The sequence below is a fragment of the Rhodamnia argentea genome, chromosome 5 (assembly GCF_020921035.1).
Source record: "Rhodamnia argentea isolate NSW1041297 chromosome 5, ASM2092103v1, whole genome shotgun sequence".
NCBI classification, from domain to species: domain Eukaryota; kingdom Viridiplantae; phylum Streptophyta; class Magnoliopsida; order Myrtales; family Myrtaceae; genus Rhodamnia; species Rhodamnia argentea.
The window spans coordinates 193,210-214,072 of record NC_063154.1 but is presented as its reverse complement, the minus strand read 5'-3'; the positions used below and the strand labels follow the sequence as shown (position 1 = coordinate 214,072).

At 42.4% G+C, this 20,863-nt stretch overlaps 2 protein-coding genes and 1 pseudogene across 4 annotated transcripts; 2 read left to right on the top strand and 1 right to left on the bottom strand.

The window, feature by feature from the left end:
* Positions 1-11,203: 11,203 nt before the first annotated feature.
* On the top strand, positions 11,204-13,053 carry LOC115753073 (7-deoxyloganetin glucosyltransferase-like). Its single transcript, XM_030691564.2, has 2 exons — positions 11,204-11,824; positions 12,125-13,053. The coding sequence occupies exons 1-2, from the start codon at positions 11,293-11,295 to the stop codon at positions 13,051-13,053; spliced, it is 1,461 nt and encodes a 486-aa protein (XP_030547424.1). The 5' UTR covers positions 11,204-11,292.
* Positions 13,054-14,596: 1,543 nt separating this feature from the next.
* LOC115753074 lies at positions 14,597-16,777 on the top strand (annotated as a pseudogene).
* A 793-nt stretch (positions 16,778-17,570) lies between these two features.
* LOC115753059 (ADP,ATP carrier protein 1, mitochondrial) lies at positions 17,571-20,592 on the bottom strand. Of its 3 annotated transcripts, none has more exons than XM_030691548.2 (4): positions 20,437-20,592; positions 18,841-19,358; positions 18,379-18,750; positions 17,571-18,147 (listed from the first exon to the last, which is right to left on the bottom strand). In XM_030691548.2, the coding sequence occupies exons 1-4, from the start codon at positions 20,567-20,569 to the stop codon at positions 17,851-17,853; spliced, it is 1,320 nt and encodes a 439-aa protein (XP_030547408.1). In that variant the 5' UTR covers positions 20,570-20,592; the 3' UTR covers positions 17,571-17,850. The 3 variants fall into 3 exon arrangements, with proteins under 3 accessions (XP_030547408.1, XP_030547409.1, XP_048134482.1); XM_030691549.2 differs by having other exon boundaries at positions 20,333-20,463; XM_048278525.1 differs by lacking the exon at positions 20,437-20,592 and adding an exon at positions 19,443-20,147 and having other exon boundaries at positions 18,841-19,408.
* Between the last annotated feature and the right edge of the window lie 271 nt (positions 20,593-20,863).

Below are 20,863 nucleotides of genomic sequence, written 5' to 3'. Positions count from 1 at the left end.
TCTTCACGCTTAGTCATAACTTCAAAGATATCTATTAGCATGCTTTTCTCCTGGTTTTCACACACAACGACAGCCGTGGATTTGTTGTATATTTCATGGTGGGGGTCAAAACCTGTAAAAACCTCAAGGCTCATGCTTATGACCAATTTCCTGGCAATTCGCCCCTTGGCTAAGAAGACTTAAAAAAAGACAAAGACACTCCCTTTTCTATGTCATCTTGGACCCTGCATGCATTCTTCAAGAGTATTGACCGTCTCAGTAAATGGATGACTGATCATACTAGGATTTCATGTGAATGAAAAAGCCCACAAAAGGACAATATGAAAATCTGCAGTTTGCATCTTTTGGCCTATGCGGTTGATCGACTGCGAATCCACCACAGTTAAGAGTGAACTGTAGCCAGAGAATGAGGAAATCAGCATCTTTCTGATTCATGAAATTCAGTTTGAATACCAGCAGGCGTGGCCTGGCTCGGATGACAACATCTGGGCTTTTGATTGAATACCAACATTTGTGACGCCCGGAAAATTCCGACTTTGTAAATTTACCCGAATTCAATAAAAAGGAAGATAATTGAATTTTAGTCGGTGCAAATTTTTGGATCAAAAGGACGAAAGTGACGAATTTGGAGGAGTCCCGAAATTTTGTTCGGTTTCGATTGGGTCTCGAAACCATGGTCGCCGCGACTTTGGATTTTTAATTCTCGCGCCAAAACTTCTTCCGGACCAAACCTAGCCTTTGAAAATCCAAATTTCAGTGCCAATCGGTTGAGCCAAAAATTCGATCAGTCCCGATTTGTCAAATTACAGAACCGCCCTCATATATTATTTATGTGAGACGAAAGAGTTTAATTTTGAAGAGACTTGTGGGCCCCACCCAGTCAAATCTGGTCAGCCCACCTCAGTCAAAGCCAGTCAACATTTTCTCTCTCCTCCCTCTTTTCTCTCTCTCTCCCGCTGCAGCCTTTCTTTCCCTCTCCTGTTCACCCGCGCGACCCCCTCCCTCACCGAACAAACATCCTCCTTCCTCCGGCCGATTTCGTGCGACCACCACCACCATCCGCCTCCAGCCTCCTCTGCCGCCCCTTCGCCGCCCCTTCGCCACCTCTTCTACCGCCGTTCGCCGCCGGGAAGCTCCGGAATCAGCCCCGCCCGGCGCCTGCTCTGTTTCGGGTTCAGGGCTGCCCTAGCTGCTCCGGCCGCCCCGAGCCGCTCCCGACCGCCACCTACCACCATCCCATCTCCCTCTCTACCTCCAGAAGCCACCCCACCGCCGTGAGCCGCCGCAGAGCCGCGATTCAGCCCCAGAACAGCCCCGGCGACCCACCTGCCCTGTTTTTGCGTCGCCCAGCCACCGCCTCTGTTCCGGCGCCCTCCGGCCGATTCCGGCCACCCCAAACCACCCCGAGCGACCACCCTCGACCCCACATCTTTCCCCAAGGCCACCGGAGGTTGGTCGCAGACGGTAGAGCCCCGATTAGCCTGGAAACCACCTCCCCTGTTTTGGCGTCACCCCTGCACCGGTTCTGCTCAGCCACTGTTTGGCCGCCTCCGGCCACCTACCGCCGCCACCGGCGCCACCCACAGCTCCCCCGGACACCACCCGACCTTGGCGAAGTTTTTCCCCAGCCTTTGGCCGCCCGGAACCACCCCAAAACAGCCCCAAAGCCACTGTTCCCCCTGTTTTTCTCTGTGCGAGTACTGTTCATCGCCGGCCGGTCACTGTTCCGGCCAGCTCCGGCCACCGGCCGCCACCCTCGAGCCCCGTGCCACCTTCCCGAAGTGTCGCCAGGTCTTTGGCCCGCCTTTGACCAAATTAGAAGCCCGGAGTTAAGTGGATCGGGCGGTGTTTCGTCGTCGCCGTCGGGCCGGGCCGAGTTCGCATCGCCGCCGCTCGAGTTGAGACCGTCCGAGCAATTAAAAATTGTGAGTTAGCCCCTAACTCTTGGTTAGGACGCTAATTGCGTTCGGATTAGATTAATTAGATTATTAGGTATTTAGGTAGCTCGATTAGGGCCGGTATAGGTTAGAAACTTGGTTTAGGTTCAATGGCCCTAATTGGTTAAGTTAGTCTAATTAGTTAGGATTTTATGCCTAATTAGATTTGATTGATTGATTGATCCGATTGTTTGAATTGTTTGATCGCGAGCGAGCGATAAGTCAGAGACGAGTGCGCAATTGGAATTGAAATTGGGATTAATAATTGACCGGCCGCAATTGATTAATTGAATTATTGAATTATTGGCCGTGAGTGCCGGTTTGCTCGTTGATTGCTGTAGGGGTCCGATTAGAGGTTAATCGCCCCAAATTGCTTGGTATGTCGGTCAATTTAAATTACGCATTCATGTGACCACGTATGAGATAAAATTGCATGTTTTTGCACGAAAACGGCCTTTGGCCAAGTATTTGAACATGCGAGTGAGCATTCGACCTAAATCCAAAAAATGAACTGATTGGTTGTCGAAGTGCCCGAGTGGTCACATAATGAGATAATTCCGACGATCATTGTCTTCTAGTCGTTCGGTCCCGGCAATCATTGTCTTCCGGTTGCTGGATGCGCGTCGATCATTGTCTTACGGCCGTACGTTTGCCGGTCGCAGCTTGTGATGGGCCGAAACCTTTTTAGGATTCCCGTTAGCTCCGTGCCATGTCGACAATCATTGTCTTCCGGTTGATCGAACGGAGTCACATGGACTATCAGACGCCGTCGCCGGAAGTAAGGGACGATGCCTGGTCCCGCCAGGAGAGCACCAACCGATTAGTGTGCTAGACCTACGGGTCGGATCCGATAATAAATGGATTACGTGTGGTGTCCTGTGCATGCAAGTGCTGTGATGCTTTGCGGTGATGAATTGATTTGATTGGGTGATCGTTGAGTCAAGTCCGCATTGCATTACGTGTGGCTTGGAGGGTAAGTTGCCTATGATTGAAATATCCGTTACGTGCTCATGTGATTGCTTTTTAGGGTGTCTGAGCGAATCAACATCCTAACCGGGCTTAGGCGTTGGCTCACCGAGATTAATTTCTCACCCCGTCGTGGTTAACAATTTTCAGGCAAGGCTGAAGGCCGTGGACGTTGAACCGAGAGAATTGTGGTAGGATTTTTGGGAATAGACGAGGGATTAACTTTACCCGACCTCGTGTCTTTTTGGGGTCCTAGTGAGCCACCCCGAAGTATGGGGTTGTATATATTTTCTGTTGCTCGGTAGGGTTAAGATTAGTCTGCTTTGACTGTTTAATGAAATTGTTTTTGGCGAATTAACTATGTTAATTTTCTTGCTAAACTATCTTTGCTGAAATTATTGTCCGGGAGATTTGCACGTTCCGCATGCGCCGTAAATTCATAGGTCGATAGCCTACTTGGAACGCTATCATTCATGACCCGAGACGAGTAAGGTAAGGATGTCGCGAGCTCGAGAGTCGGGGCGTGACAACATTCGCATTGCACTTAGGCACTGTTGACAATTTTTCTTTTTTTTATTATAACATGTCCATGTCGAATAAATTTCATTTAAATTGGCCCGATCATGAATTGCACTCGAATTAGCCCCTCATTCTAAATAATCTTGAATTTAGAACTCAAACTAATTTGAGCTTCCAATACCACATCTACACAAACCATGCTCCGGTGATGCACTAGGCCACATCCTTTCGGCCTGGTCAAAGCTTCCACATTAGTAGCAGGCGCCTTTTCGGATGGGAAACAACACCAACAAGGTAAGAGTTAGTTGGCTGCCCATTTTTGAGAGACAGAGGAAGTCCTGCGTTGTTGGGGTTCCGAACACCCTCGGGTTGCGGTTTAGCCTCGACAACATGCGAAACCCGTCCAAGCGTGACTTGACTCGAAGGTTGTCCAGGCCAGAAACTTGGGCTCGTCGGGGTGTTTGGAACAGGTATGAGTTCAAATGACTTCATCCCCGAGAGTGTGCTTGTCCCTTTTTTGCTGTTTTTCGTTTCAGTTTGTTAGCTTTCTTCAATGATAAGTGGATGGACATGTTGGGTTGACTGTGTTTGTACTCTGTCTTGAGAAGTAAGGGAAAAATAGTGTGGCACAATGAGAATATTTTGCTATAGTATACAAATGCAGTAGAGAGAAACAAAAAATGTTCAAATCTGCGCATCGCTCTTTGCATGTCATATGTGCAAACCATCATAGGAACTATATTTTTGCAGTTAAATTAGCTCTCGTGTGTTTGTCGAGAAGAATTAGTGTTGGTCTATTGATGTATTTCAAATAATTTCTGAATTTAAAGTTGATGAATTTGTCAATTTTCTTTTCTCGTTTCAGTTATGTGATATTGCAACCTGTCACTTGGTAATGAACTCATGTAATATTTTTCTGACAGTACAATTTGTTTGTCAATGTTGTTGCATCTGTACAATAATGAGCCCTTGCAAATAGAGCAAGCGATGTCTTTTACAAGCTCAGTAACCTGAGTAGTCGGATCCAAGCCTACGTGATCGATAGTGTGTGCCAAATGAATTTTATCACATTTTCAAGTAACACTTCGAGTAAGCAACGATTATTGCATCCCTGTTTTTGTTGTTTCAATCATTCTAGTCATCGGAGCTAGTGTTTCATGTTGAGAAAACCTTCCTTCTGAATATTTTGATTTTGACAAAACTATTTTTATTTGGAAAGAATATGTTTAATGCAAATAAATTTTATGTTGTAGGAATGAGCAAGTGAACTAAAGCTTATATTGTTCCAAATCTGATGTTCGGACTCAAATAATAGTCGTCATGTATTTGCTTCTTAAGTATTTGAAGTCTTGTATTTAGATGGAGGAAGACATTGCCTCTGAAGACTTGATCTAAAGACGATTTATGTAACACTTTAGCAGTGACTTTATTAAAGCTCTAAGTCACTGTTTTAATATGTTCGATTCGAGAGAGTCTCTACTTCTAAATATTACTTATGAACTATGTTCAGATTCTACAATATCTTTCTTACGACTTCTAAAGACCCACGTTTGGCGGGTTTCCGGTTTGACTCATTTATTTATGGAAGTCTGTAATCTTTTATTGATAAAATTATTTTCCAATCAGATCAGGAGAATATATTCAATTGGATATTACCTTCTAAGAATAAGTTTTGATGAAGATTTGAATTAACTCTACTTATGAAAACTAAGGATTTAGTTGTATGGGCGACTGAATCTGAAGAGTTCATGCTCTACTCTAATGGCTACTATGTCTTCCCGGACACAATTTCATTCAATCACGATTGATGATGTCCAATCAATTATTGAAGAGCGATCCTTTGAAGACCCGTCCAACGGCTAGTTTGGGGGTACATGAGTATAAAAGGAAGATCCATTGTGACCAACCAAGAGAGATCAGAATTTACAATTTCAAAATGCTTGAGTTGTTCGGATTCACATACTTACTCTCAAGAGCTCTAAGTTTTATCTTTGAGAGGTTCCGCAAGAGTGATTGAGAGTACTATCTCTTGTAACCTCCATTGAATCATCTAGTGAAATCCAGTCAATCGATTGTCGGCGTGGGAGAGTGGACGTAGGCTTGCTAAGCCGAACCACTATAAACATTGCATGCAATTCTCTCTACTCTTAATTTTCTTTATTATGTTTAAATCTATGCACATGATATTCTGAACTTATTTCTAAACTGTCTCGGTTTGTGTTTTGAACTTATTTAAATTCCATATTAAGTTTCAAAATTGTTCATAATCACTTATTCATCCCCCTCTATGTGATATTGCTAGATACAACATTTCAAAGATAAATTTGTATGATAATTTTTAGTGGAAGAAAGAGATTACCAAAATTGTTGAAGATAAACTTGTACAAGTTGCTCACTCTACACTTATTGATATTATTATGAGAGATTATCCGAACTAGAGTTCTCTACATTTTGCGGGTTATGTCTGTCTATGGAAACGAGATTGTGCAAACCCTAATCGTTGGCATTAAACGAAACAAGCGTGTTAAGCATGTTAATGAAATTAATGTTGCTAATCGTTCATTGAAATTCATCGGCTACCAACATTGATTTCGTTCATAATTTGCTTAACATGCTCATCAAGTTATATCGAGGATCGGGTTTGCACAATCTTGTATCCAGGGGTGTCAACGGGCTGAGTTGAACCGGGCCGAGACCCGGCCCGAAACCGAACAAGGACAAGCCCGACCTGGCCCGAACCCTCTTCGGGTTGGGTCGAGTCGGTTTCTTTTTTTTCTTTTCTTTTTTTATTTTTTTGAATCAAAATTACTTAATATGTCCATCGAATGAAAAAAAAAATAAAAAATAAAAATGAAAATAAGATAAATTAAAAAGAAAACGTGAGTGAAAAAAAAAAAAAAAACGAACCGGGCCGGGCCTGGTCGGGTCGAGCCAGCGCGGGCTTTTTTGACACCCCTACTTGTATCCATGGTCGGACATAACCTGCCAAATTTATAGAACTCCAGTTTAGAAAAACTCTCATAATAATATCAAGAAGTCTAAAGTGGACAACTTGTGTAAATTCATCTTCAACAGTTTTGGTAATCTCATTCTTTCACTCAAAAGCATCATACAAGTTTAGCTTCGCAGCACCACCTTCAATCACTCGAATAATTGAAACAACAAAAACAGGGATGCAATAATTATTGTTTACTCGAAGTGTAAGTTGAAGGACTAAGGTATGTTACTTGTGCATGAAAGTTGCGCAGATTTGTTTCGGTACTATATTTGTACTGATGTGATGAAATTCATTTGGCACATACCATCGATCACGTAGGCTTGGATCTGACTCCTCGGGTTGCTAAACTTGTAAAAGGCATCACTTGCTCTATTTGCAATGATTCAAGATTGCACAGATGCAACAACATTCATAAACAGACCGTCTTATGAGAAAAATATCGCAAAAATTACCAAAAATTCCTAAATTTATTCCAATTGTGCCAATTCAGTCCTAAACATTTTTTTTTTTTTGCTAATTCGGCCCTAAACCTTTTTGTAATTGTGTCATTTCAGTCCATTCAACGAATTTTCGCTGGCCGATACTGATGCGGACACCGGCAACCGAATATTTTAATATTTTTTTGAAATTTTTATTATTTTTTGTTTTTTCTTTTTTTCTTTTTCTTTTTCCCCTTTTTTTCTACCACCTCCCCTCCCCACCTCTAGCCGGTCATCATAGTCCGGCAACCGACCGCAGGTACGGTCGAAGAGGCCAGGCCGAGCCTCGCCTGGCCATTGTGAGGGTCGAGCTCGTTGTCACCGGCCATGGCGCGACTTGACTTCACTCGGCCATGGCGAGGGTCAACCTCGCCATCATCGCGAGGCAAGAATACGGTGAGGTCGAGCCCCGCAATGGTCGGGCAAGGCTCGACCTTGCCGGTCCTAAATCTTTTGTAATTGTGTCATTTCAGTTAATCCAGCAAATTTTTGTCAGCCGGCACTAATAGAATATTTTAATATTTTTTGAATTTATTATTATATTTTATAATTTTTATGTTATTTTCTTCTTCTTTTTCCCCCTCCCCACCTCCAACTGGCCATGGCGAGGCTTGACCTCGCCATGGTTGCCTCGACCTCGCCGTCGTTGGGCCAAGCTCGGTCTCTTCGACCGCACCTCCGGTCGGTCGCGAGATTGTGGCGACCTGCTGAAGGTGGGGAGGGGAGGGGGCAGAAAAAAAAAAGGAAACAAAAAACATAAAAACTATAAAAAAAAATTATAAAAATATTAAAATATTCGGTCGCCGGCCAGCCGCGTCCACATCAATGACGGCCGGTCAATATTCGCCGGATTGACTGAAATGACACAATTGTAGAAGGTTTACCACCGAATCGGCAAAAAAAAAAAAGTTTATGATCGAATTGACACAATTACAATAGGTTTGTAATCGTTTTGGTTTTTTTTTTTAAATATTTACGAAATTATTTTTTAAAAAAAGTATTTACCAATTTGGGCCTCGCTCGACAATTGAGTTCTTGAGCAGGCCCTAGTGGGCCCGGTCCCAGCTGCTCGGCAACCCAACCGCCAAGCGGGGTTTCTTTTTTTTTATTTCTTTTTTTTAAGTGTTTTAATTATTTATATTTGTAATATTTAGTTTATTTCGTGTTTTTTAACATGTTTATATTTATTTTATTTATAATTTTTTTCTTGTGAAGCTTATCTTTATAACATAATTAACTATAATTAATGTAAAAATTTATTAAGATATATAATTAATAAATAATGTTGTAATTATGTAATTAATTTAAAATATTCATAAAATAAAATTAGTAAGATAAATGAAAAAAAATGAGATTTTCATGATATATTCATCTATTGGATAGATAGAAATCCAATCGGAAGGCGAAACGGTGATGTGTCAAGAACCGGCGGATCCGGTCAACGATATCGGATCGAGCTCAAATTCGATCCGTTGAAGCGAAACGACGTCCTAATCAATATTCACCGCCGTTGGCGGTGACGAACGATGGATTTTTGTTATTCGAGATCGTCTAGATGGGTTTTCCTATTTTTTTAGTATTTTCAGGAAATCGCAGCAAAAGAGTTAAAACGAGTAAATAAAGGGCAAAACTTTGGAAGAGCATATCTCATCGCTCGAGCGTCCGTTTGAGACGATTTTTTTTTTTTTTTTCACGTAATTTTTCGAGACGAATCCACTGCAAACTTTGGAAGAGCATAGGTAGTTTGGCCCGGCTTTTTCCCCAAAAAACACCGTTTTCCTTGTCAATTTTGATTTTCTCCCTCCGGTGCCACTTCCGGATATCGAACGAACCCTCCTTTTCCTCTTTCCCCAAACAATACTCTCGACTGAAATTTTGGAAAAAAAAAACCCCACAAAATACTCTCGACAATTGTTTGGGGAAAGAGAAAAAGGAGGATTCTTTTGATATCGAGAAGTGGCACCGGAAGGAGAAAATGCAAAATTGACAAGGAAAACGGCGTTTTTTGGGGAAAAAGCCGGGCCAAACTACAGTGGATTTGTCTCGAAAAATTACATGAAATAAAAAAAAAATTCGTCTCAAACAGACGCCCGAGCGATGAGATATGCTCTTCCAAAGTTTTGCCCTTTCTTTACTCGTTTCCACTCTTTCGTTGTGGTTTTTAATCTTTCCATGCGGTTTTTAACTCTTTTATTGCGGTTTCCCATCTATCTATTACTGCGGTTTCCAACATATTCATGTGGCTATATTACATTATATCACAACATTATTTATTAATTATATATCTTAGTAAATATTTACATTAATTATTGCTAATAATGTTATAAATATAAGTTTCACAAGAAAAAAAATTATAAATAAAATAAATATTCTAAGTATCAATAATTAAAAAAATACGAAATTAAAAAAAAAAAAAAAAAGGAATCGGGTCGGATTTGCGCCTTGCTCGGCAATGGGCCTGCCGAGCGGGCCTCGCTCTGCAATTCAACCGCCGAGTGAGGCCCAAATCAGTAAATATTTATTTTAAAAAAATAATTTTGTAAATATTTATTTTAAAAAAATTATTTTGGAAAAAAACCCAAAAATATCACGTGAGGTCATTACCTATTCAATTGATAACAAATGACAAGCTGCAATATCACAGAACCGAAACAAGAAAAGAAAGTTGACTCACAAATTATTTGTAAGACATCAATAGGCCCATACTAATTCTTCTAGACACTAGAGCTAATTTAACTGCGAAAAGGTAGCTCTCATGATGGTTTGCGCATATGACATTTAAAGAGCAATGTGCTGATTTAAATATTTTTTGTCCCAACAAGGGCAAATTCAATTTCTTGACAAACCTCACACACTCACAAATGTCTTGTGAAAAACACAAATGACACAATAATCACATAGTTTCCATCTGACTTCTCTTTAGCAAATCATTCACCAAAAATTAGCTCCAAAATGGAATCAATCAACAAGTATATGAAGTCCAACGTAGGTGGAAACTACGGCAAGAGATCCACCATCAATAGAGAGATTGAAACACCCCAAGCGGTCTCTAGTAAGCGTGTCTACCCCACATTCGAGTACAATTGCACCAGATTGGTATGTTTTGATGATGAAAGTTAGAGGAAGTTCAGTGATAAACAGAGGGGGACATCTGGGAAACGAGTGGCTGTGTGTACCAGAACTCGAGTATTCGCACGCAATCTCCTACGGTTGTCAAAAGAAGTTGGATCTTCGTTAACAACACTGTCGTGTGCCGCCACTGTTTTTGCTAGCTAAGCTCGTCTCAGCGCGTGGCTCGACAAGCTTGATACTCGGCTACTACACACGAGCTCGATATCTCCTCTGTTTATAAGTCGTCGCGGCGGTCGCCGTCCACCTTCTGGGGTAGTTCCCGATTGTCGTGATTTGAGTTCTGCTTTCGTCATTGCTGGGCAAAACTATTGCTAGCTGCCCCATCGCAAGAGACACCATTCGTACTTGCTCATAATCAATCGATTGATTTCGATACATCTTGTCGTACCGGCACAGGTAGGAAAATAATCATTGGGTATAGTCCACTAGTCCCAAAAACGCTTCCCTTCCTCAATTTATCTCGAACAGGCCTCGGAAGAGTACAGCATATAGCAATAGCATTTCAAGGCTGCGCCGTCGAAAAGAACGGTAAGAATGTTCGGCAAGCTTTAGGACAGTTGCTCCATGTTCTTGACAAGATATCTGTAGACGGACTGCTCCTATCCTAGATCTTCGGCCTACTTCAACAGAGCATACGATTCCCCCATTGACATCAACTCTTTTAAAAAAAGCTGCTTTCAGCTAGTCCCAAGCCGCTTATACATCACTGGACAACTATTACAAGACAACAGTTGTCCCTAAAGGAAGCTCCGGCACTACAATTTTTGGACGACTTATGGACATTGTCTCCGAACGCATACGAACTTCAGTATGGCAATTGCTCTTTTCAACATATTGCACAGGTTCATTTTGTTCCCGACAGCCGGCCTCGCATCATGACAGTAATTAAGACAGAAGAATTCATCTACCATTCTTTAAAAAGGAATCATCCGTCCATCTTTCTCAGTTCTGCAGATTCCAATTCAGCACTTGCGCTTGTCATATGTGGATGGAAGCTTTTGCCTTGATCCTTGAAACAATAGCATGCTTATAAACCAATCACAATCCTAAGAAATACATATTAGTTTAGTAGGGCAAGTGGATTCCATGCAGAGACAAATAGAAAATTGCAAGAAGAAAGTGAATCGGTATCATGAACTTTGGGCTCTGCCTGATTTGCACTTCGTCTTCTCCCTCATTTGAAATATAAAACTGCCCACCCATTTCAGCTTTCTTTCCGGGATTGTGCTTTGACCTAGAGCCAACAAACAGAGAGAAAGACATGAACACCCAACCAGCTACAGCTAAGAGAAATAGAAACCATGCTGTTTGTGTCCCAGCTCCATACCAAAGCCACATAGGCACGATGTTGAAACTGGCGAAGCTTCTATACACAGAAGGTTTCTACATATCCTTCGTGAACACAGAGTACAACCATCGACGCTTGGTCAAATCAAAAGGTGTCAGAGCACTCGATCACTTCCCTGACTTTCAGTTCCTAACCATCCCAGATGGCCTTCCTTCCAGTGATGCAGACTCGAGCCAAGACCTCCATGCTATGTGTGATGCTCTCGAAACAGATATGTCTGCTCCATTCTGTGACCTCATCTGCAATCTGAGCCACACTGCATCAACCCCAGATGTTCCTCCAGTCACTTGCATTTTCTCTGATGGGTTCATGTCATTTGCCACCAACGAAGCTGCTCAACAATTCAGCATCCCTATAGTACACTTATGGACAATCCCAGCATGCTCCTTCATGGGATTCAAGCAATACCGAACACTGAGGGAAAAGGGTCTGACACCCTTAAAAGGTAAAAAGTACAAGGCAACTAATTTTGTTTTACGCCACGGGCAAGGTCGGTGATTTTAGGAGTGGACATGTTTGCGGATTATGTGCAACATTCGACCCCTCGCACCACCACGTACAAATGATTCCCATGTGTTTGGCTCATCCACCTGAGTTTTGGCTCGTATCTTGCCGGATCCTAGATTAGCGGGGTATTTCTTAGGTCCAAAACTTACCTACCTTTTATGATATTCATAGAAAGAAATGATTTGCTTTTCGTATTATGATATTCATGAAAGACTGAGAATAACCTATGCGAATGCAGATACCGGTTACTTATCAAATGGCTATTTGGATACAGTAATTGATTGGATTCCAGGAATGAAGAACATCAAACTTTGGGACCTACCCACTTTCCTTCGAACCACGAATCCTGATGATATTTTGTTCAACTCTACGATGGATGCCGCTGAGCGAGCAAATACAGCTTCAGCAATGATCTTCCATACCTTTGATGCCCTTGAATCGGACGTGCTTAATGCACTGTCATCCATGTATTCTCGCGTGTTTGCAATTGGTCCGCTTTCGTTACTTCTAAATAAGCTAGTGGAGGAAGAGAGTCCCCTGAAATCCTTTGATTGCAATCTATGGAGAGAAGACACCGAATGTCTCCGATGGCTTGGCACGAAGGAACCTAACTCAGTTCTATATGTTAATTTCGGCAGCATAGCTGTCTTGACAAGAGAAGAGCTTATTGAGTTTGCCATGGGACTGGCCAATAGCAAACATCCATTCTTGTGGATAATTAGGCCCGACCTTGTCAGTGGAGATTCAGCAGTTCTTCCCCAGGAATTCATCGAAGAAACAGAAGGAAGGAGTATGCTTGCCGGCTGGTGTCCACAGGCGGCTGTTCTCAACCACTTGTCAATCGGAGGGTTCTTGACGCACTGTGGATGGAACTCTATAATCGAGAGTGTGTCTGCAGGAGTCCCAATGATCTGTTGGCCATCTTTTGGGGACCAGAGGACAAACTGCACTTACGCATGTACTAAATGGGAGATTGGTTTGGAGTTATCAGGTGTAGTCAGGAGAGAGGAACTGGAAAGGCTAGTGAGGGAGCTGATGGACGGAGACAAGGGAAAACAAATGAAGGAAAGAATCAAAGATTGGAAGAAACTAGCAGAGGAGGCAACAGATCCAAATGGGTCATCGTCCATGAACTTTGACAAGCTATTAAACGAGCTTCTAACTTAACTATAGAATCAGAGGTCTGTTTGTGCAGTGCTGCTACCACGGGCAATTCTTTGGTCACAGCAGCTTTATACTTTATTTATGTGTGACTATGATGAAATCATATCATCGTGTTGTGTGTGTTTCAAGAGGTTTACAGACTGCCTTATTCGTCTATTATATAGGCTTGTTCCCTACAAGAAGTGCATGTCTTTACTACACCCATCTTCCACTCTCATTCGTAGTCCTAACATCAAAGATATCTATTAGCATGCTTTTCTCCTGGTGAAAATTCCTCTTCAACGAGAGTAATGCGTTTGCTGTGTATTTCATAGTGATAGTTAAAAGGGTGCATATGAGACCTGGGAAAATCTGAAGGCTCGTGCTTATGACCATTTTCCTAGCAATTCTCCCCTTGGCGATGAAGACTTGAAGAAAGACACTCCCCTTTCTGTGATACTTTGGACCCTGCATGCATTCTCCAAGAGGATCGACCATCTTGGCCGATGTATGACCGACCATACTGGGATTTCGTTTGAACAAAAAGGCCCAAGGATTACATTAAGAAAATCTGCACTTTGCATCTTTTGGCCGAGGCGGTCGATCGATTGAGAATATATAACAATTAAGCGGAAACTGCGGCCAAAGACATATGGGGAAATGAGCACCTTGCTGCTTCATGAAAATCTGTTTTAAACGCCAACAGGCAAGGCCTGGTAGGGTTGACATCATTTTGGTTTTTGATCGAGACATGAACCTGTAGTAAAGGAGACTACTCTCCATCAGTCACAAACACACTGAAGCCTCAACTGATGATTATGAGACTTCTAAGATCATTCTGAACCATTCTTGAATTTTCTGGCTTTTTCACATTGGATTCACCGTCCAGTATTCAATTTTGGCTACTAAGAACTTAAACTAAACCCAAAGCAGGCGCAACACCCAAAATCAGCACTTACGCATGTACATTACGAAAACAGCATTGCATATAGTCCACTTATCCCAAAAAGGCTCCCTTCCTCAGTTAATTTACAACAGATCGACAAGGCTCAGAAGAACACGACACATAGCAATAGCACTCTAAAGAAGGGGAAGGAGGGCCGGCAATCTTAGGACACTTGCTCCAGGTTCTTGACAAGAGTTCTGTGAATGTAATACTCCCACCCTAGATCTTCGGCCTATTTCAACTGAGTACATGGCTGGTTCCCCATTGACATTAACTCTTAGAAAGCTGCTTTCAGGTAGTCCAAAACCGCCAGTATTATTCATCACAGACAATAATTACAAGACAAAAGTGCCTCTAAAGGAACGTCAAATAGTAAAATTTGGACGACATGTGGAATTTATCTCAGGCGTGTACGAACTTCAATATGGCCATTGCTCTTTTCAACATATTGCACAGGTTCATTTGTTTCCGATGGCTGGCATCACATTATGACAGTAATTAGGATTGAAAAATTCTTGGAATCATCCGTCGATCTTTCTTAGTTTTGCAAAGGCTAATTCAATGCTCACTCTTGTCATATATGGATGGAAGTATTCTTCTTGATCCTTAAACGGTAGCATGCTTATAAACTAGTCACAATCATAAGAAGTATCTATTAGTGTAGCAGAGCAAGTAGACTACATGCAGTGACGCAAAGAAACTTACAAGAAGAAAATGAATCAATACCATAAACCTTTGGCTCTGCCTGACGTGCGCTATATCTTCCCCCTCTTCAGAAAGTAAGACTGACCCCCATCAGCTCTTCTTTCCTGGATTAAGCTTTGAACTAGAGCCACCACCACCAGAGAGAGAGAGAGAGATGGACACCCAATCAGCCACAGCTAAGAGAAATAGGAACCATGATGTTTGTGTCCCAGCACCATACCAAAGCCACATAGGAGCAATGCTAAAGCTGGCGAAGCTTCTATATACAGAAGGTTTCTACATATTTTGCGTGAACACAGAGTACAATCATTGACGCTTACTCAAGTCGAGAGGTGCTGGAGCTCTCGATGGCTTCCCTGACTTTCAGCTCCTAACCGTCCCAGATGGCCTTCCTTTCACTGATGCAGACTCGACCCAAGATGCCCTTGCTCTAACTGATGCTCTCAGAAAAACCGTCTCCGCCGTTTTCCGACCTCATCTCCAATCTGAACCACACTGCATCAACCCCAGATGTTCCTCCAGTCACTTGCATTTTCTCTGATGGGTTCATGTCATTTGCCACCAATGAAGCTGCTCAAGAATTCAGCATCCCTATAATACACTTGTGGACAATCCCAGCCTGCTCCTTCATGGGATTCAAACAATACAGAATGCTGAGGAAAAAGGCCCTGGCCCCTTTAAAAGGTAAAAAGTACAAGGCAACTAACTTTGTTTTAACCCCACAAGTAAGCTCGGTGGTTTTAGGAGCAGACCTGTGAGTGAATTATGTGCAAAGCACGCCTTTAACTCCTCACATCACCAAGTACAAACAAGTTCGATGCTATTTGGCTCACCCACCCGAATTTGGGCTCGTATCTTAATTACCCGATCCTAGGTTAGCGGGGAATTTCTTAAGTCCAAAAACTTAACTACCTAAACTAGACTTCCTCATCATTAAGAAAATCTGACCAAGGAAAAAAATCATTAAGAAATTATTTTCTTATTGCATTTTGTATTCATGTAAGACTGAGAATGTCACGTATGAATGCAGATACCAATTACTTGTCAAATGGCTATCTGGATACAGTAATTGATTGGATTCTAGGAATGAAGAACATCAAATTGTGGGACCTACCCACTTTCCTTCTAAACACGGATCCTGATGATATTTTGTTCAACTTTACAATGGATGCTGCTGAGCAAGCAAATACAGCTTCAGCAATGATCTTTCATACCTTTGATGTCCTTGAATTGGACGTGCTTAATGCACTGTCATCCATGTACCCTCGCGTACTTGCAATTGGTATGCTTTCTTTACTTCTAAATAAGCTAGTGAAGGAAGAGAGTCCCCTGAAATCATTTGACTGCAATCTACGGAGAGAAGATACCAAATGTCTCCAGTGGCTCGGCACGAAGGAACCTAACTCGGTTCCACATGTTAATTTCGGCAGCCTAGCTGTATTGGAAAGAGAAGAGCTTATTGAGTTTGCAATGGGACTGGCCAACACTAAACTTCCATTTTTGTGGATAATTAGGCCTGACCTTGTAAATAGGGAGTCGGCAGCTCTACCCAGGAATTCATCAAAGAAACAAAAGGAAGGAGTATGGTTGCCGACTAGTGTCCATAGGAGGCAGTTCTAAACCACTCGTCAATCGGAGGGTTCTTAACGCACTGTGGATGGAACTTTATCATAGAGAGTGTGTCTGCTGGAGTCCCAATGATTTGCCGGCCATCTTTTGGGGACCAGAGGACAAGCTGCACCTATGCTTGCAGTAGATGGGAGATAGGTCTGGAGTTATCAGGTGATGTCAAGAGAGAGGAAGTGGAAAGACTAGTGACGAAATTGATGGAAGGAGAGAAGGGGAAACAAATGAAGGCAAGAATGTACGAGTGGAAGAGACTAGCGCACGAGGCAACAGATCCAATTGGGCCACCATCCATAAACTTGGACAAGGTGCTGAATGAGATTAGAATCTAATCTTTAACTCACATGTCAGTTTGGGCAACACGGCTGCCACGGGCAATTCTTCCTTTGCAGCATCATTATATCTTTGTTGATGGGTAACGGTGATGAAATCAAAACATTCGAGTCAAGTGATGGTGTTTTATAATAAGATGAGTGCGGCAGACTGACTCTACCTAATTTATCCATTCTGTCTTGTTAAAGAGCCATCTTTTCTACAACCCCAACCCCCCCCCTCCTTCCCTCTTCTGCTCTTCATGGTTGGTCATAACTACAAATCATATGTAGCAGCATGCTTTTTATCCATGAAAATTCAAGTTCTTCGACGGTCATTTGTGTTGATGTGACTATCATTCAAATCGCGACCATTATTTCGTCTAAAGAGTAGCATGTCAAAGATGGATGCAGAGCACTAGACATCATCCCACTCGCTAAAAGGAAAATCGAGAATGACGCATTCAAATCAGGGATCAACATATAGTAGGTGTTTCCACCGTGTAGGTCGGTACACACAAGCCGGCCGTTGAATGATTGAAAAACTTCTAATCACCATCAACCAGATCCATTTAACTTCACACTTTTTAAATAAATAATCGACTTAGTAACATGAATGCAGTGGCATTCAGCAACACTGTATCCATCTACAAAGCCCCCGCCTTTTTTTTTATTTCCCCTCGTGGATCTCTGAAAAGAATACGGGCTGATCAAGGCCAACTCGGGAATCGTAACTAATTCTACATGTTAACAAATTAGATAGGAAGAAAAACATGTAAGACAAGGGCAGGTAGATCACATAGATGAAATGAGAAGGCTTTGAGAGAGGCAAAAGTGAGAACAAAATAAATAAAGCCTGGATGTAGGACTCTGTACCTGACTACTTCCATCAATCCAGGAAAATTGACCAAATCAAGGAAAGGAAACGGCCAATTGAAGATGAAACAGAGGGATCCGACAAAGACCTTTAACCTCAATCTAGTAAATACTACAGAAGTGCCTTAAGAGAAATAACTCATTTCCTGTCATTAAGGTTCCAAGCAGCAAAAGAACTCTTGCCGCTCTAATAAATCACAGTTTAATGGGACCAAAAATTCCAGCCAAAGTAACAACTGGTTTGGGAGAATATCCCTCTAACTCAAAATTATTCCATCAAAAAAAATTTGCCGAAGTAAATTATTAGAACTCGAGATTTTCATCACCATCTACATCTAAAAGGCACAACGCACTTGCTTAGGCACCACCAGATCCATACTTCTTTCCAAATACGATCAGCTGCAACTTATCGTAGCCTGCAAGCACACCAGCACCGGCAACAGCACGGAGGATGTTTGCCCCAGCACCCTTGAAGAGAGACTTTGCACCCTCATTCTTCAGAATTTGAGAAAATGCATCCAGGGAACTCTTATATTTGACAGCTTCACCAGAAGTCATCATCATTCTTCTGCGAACAGTGTCAATTGGATAGGATGCAAGCCCAGCACCATTTGTGATGAGCCAGCCAAGAGCAAAGCTAGCAAAGAAACTATCCTGAAATGATCGAACAACAGAGGTCATAAGGGGGATATAACAGCAAAGCTCATGTGTAGTCTCAGATTCATATCCTGATAGCAAAGCTCATAAAAGCAATTATCATCACCTCCTACTTTATCACTTAAAGAATATTCTCCAACTCATTATGGCAAGCTAGGAATTCCTAAGTTCACTATATCAGCAGAGGCATGAAATCACAAAAACGCATGTCTCTCAAGAAATCCTTACCTGTAAACTTCCAGTCAAGAGAACTGGCTTCAAAGAATCATACATTCCAAAGTAGAGTCCACGGTACACAATAATTCCAACACAAGAGATGTTGAACCCACGGTAAAGACCGGCAATACCATCAGAAGCCATTGTCTTTCTGTAAACGTCAACGAGACCATTGAATTGCCTCTCTCCACCTTTCTTGGCAGCCTTTGCATCATTGGCCAGACGCGTACGGGCATAGTCCAGGGAATACACAAACAGAAGGGAAGAAGCACCGGCTGCACCTCCTGATGCCAAGTTACCGGCAAACCACTTCCAGTAGCCATCCCTGTCTTTCTTGAAGTTAAACAGCCTCTTGAAGTAATCCTTGAATGCAAAGTTCAAGGCCTGGCCCAAATTCCAAATAACAGTAAGATAAATGTCTTAAACACACAAATATGCTGCAAGAAACAGGACAAAGTATAGATCATGAGTCACCTGAGTGGGGAAATAACGGATAACATTGGCCGTGTTCCCTCTCCACAAGGAAACAACACCCTCATCCTGCATTGTCCTCTTAAAACAGTCACCAATGCCCTTGTACGGTTCAGACAGCCTGCCGGTCTTAATCATCTCATCCTGGTTCTGAATTAGAAGCTTCACGCGCTCGATGGGAGCAGCAGCTGTTTTTGACACGGCAGCAGAGACCCCACCCATCAGGAAGTCGATAGCAAAGCTACCAAATCCTTTCTCTGCCGGGGCATGAACAAATACAGGAGACGCGGTTGATGCAACCATGGACAAGTCAGAGGATGCTCTACATGCAGGCACTGTTGAATAATTCAATGCAGCATTGGTGTAATTTCCATATGCACGCCGTTGGGAAAGAGCAGGCCTCTGGAAAGCCCCGTCGCAACCTCGCATGTCTTGAGAAAGACTAGTGCGGAGAAGGAGCTGGCCAGCTACCTTCTGCATGACAGTTGGGTGTTGAACTTGATCAACCATCTTTATTTGACCTGCAACAATGACACACTCAGTTTCCATGATAACCAATTCATTAAATAATGTTATTAACTTCCACCAAAATAAAAAAAAATAATGTTATTAACAGTCATTCAGCAAGAGTTGAGGTACTAGTGTATATAGAATGATTTCTGGAGAAGCAACAAACTGAGAATTTTGTCTCAGTTGATGAAACGGGGTCTGGGCCACACATACCGAGGTCTGAGGGAAAAAATTCATATGAACTACACGTAGCACCATCTACAGTGATACACAGACAAATCAACAGCCAAAAAGTTAAGCTGACAAGATCCCCGTCAAAGCTTTGGTAATGATTGGTGCAAAGTGGTCCTACGGACATAAAGACTTTGTAACAAGGGATGAGGAAAAGGTAAAGGCGAACAATCAGCATCCAAGTGATACTACAAAACAAAAGCAAGTCGAGGGGGAAAACCATTTACATAAGCAAGTTACACCTTATGAAATTTACTCATTTACAGGTAAGCGGCCCAGAGAGGACTCAGATAGGGAGCACAAAAGCAAAAGAAATAAAACAGGTTACAAGGTATGTCGATTGTTGATTCAATGCGGAAACAATTCGTCGAGATCCGACACGAGAAGCACACTCAGTAATAACAAATCGAAAAGAAACTGAAATTCGTCGCAAGCTCAATCGAATCAGAAGAAAAATGTACAGTAACAAATCTCAGCACCGATGAAGGGTAAGCGTAGTGAGCAAGTGCTGAGATCTAAAATGCTCAGACACGAGTTAAGAGATAACTTCAAAAAAGCGACCTCTTTTCTTACTCTCAGATCTGAAACAAGAGACGGGAACATATCAAAACCACCGCACTGCCATAGCATGTTAAACAGAAAGAAGGAAAATCGGGCGGATCTAGAGAACAATCGCGCCGAGACTGGATCAGATCTGAGACGCAGACGACGGAAGGACACTGCAAACAACGAAGATAGAAGGGGGAAGATCTACCCAGAGAAGCGTAAGCCGCGAGGAATGGATGGATCCGAGAGGAGAAGGTAAGTGAAATGCTGAGCAGAAGAAGCGATCGAGAGTAGAGTTATAATGGCGAATACCTGAGGATGAAGGGTCGTCGATTGGAGGCTGCGAAAGGACTTCGGAGCCTCTCTCTCTCTCTCTGCGGGTGCGGAGCGAGGAGAAGACCGAGGCAAATGTGGAAGAAGAGGCGATTTGTGCGGACGGCGACATCCTTTTCTTTTTTATGTATATATAATATTTCGCTTTCAGACTCCGAGGGACTTTGAAAAGCGCGACCTTTTTGGTGATCTTCACAATGAGTCCTCCTACTTTACACACATTTTCATTTCGGCCGTCCATATTCTAATTCGCCTTAATTGGATCCCACCATTCCCCGAAAAAAATTAAAAATCGGGACAACAAAAAAAGAATGGATTAATACCACGAAAAACCCATCAAATTGATATTTCTATGATAAATTTATTTCAAGTTATAATTTTTTACCACAAACAATCAGAAACCGAT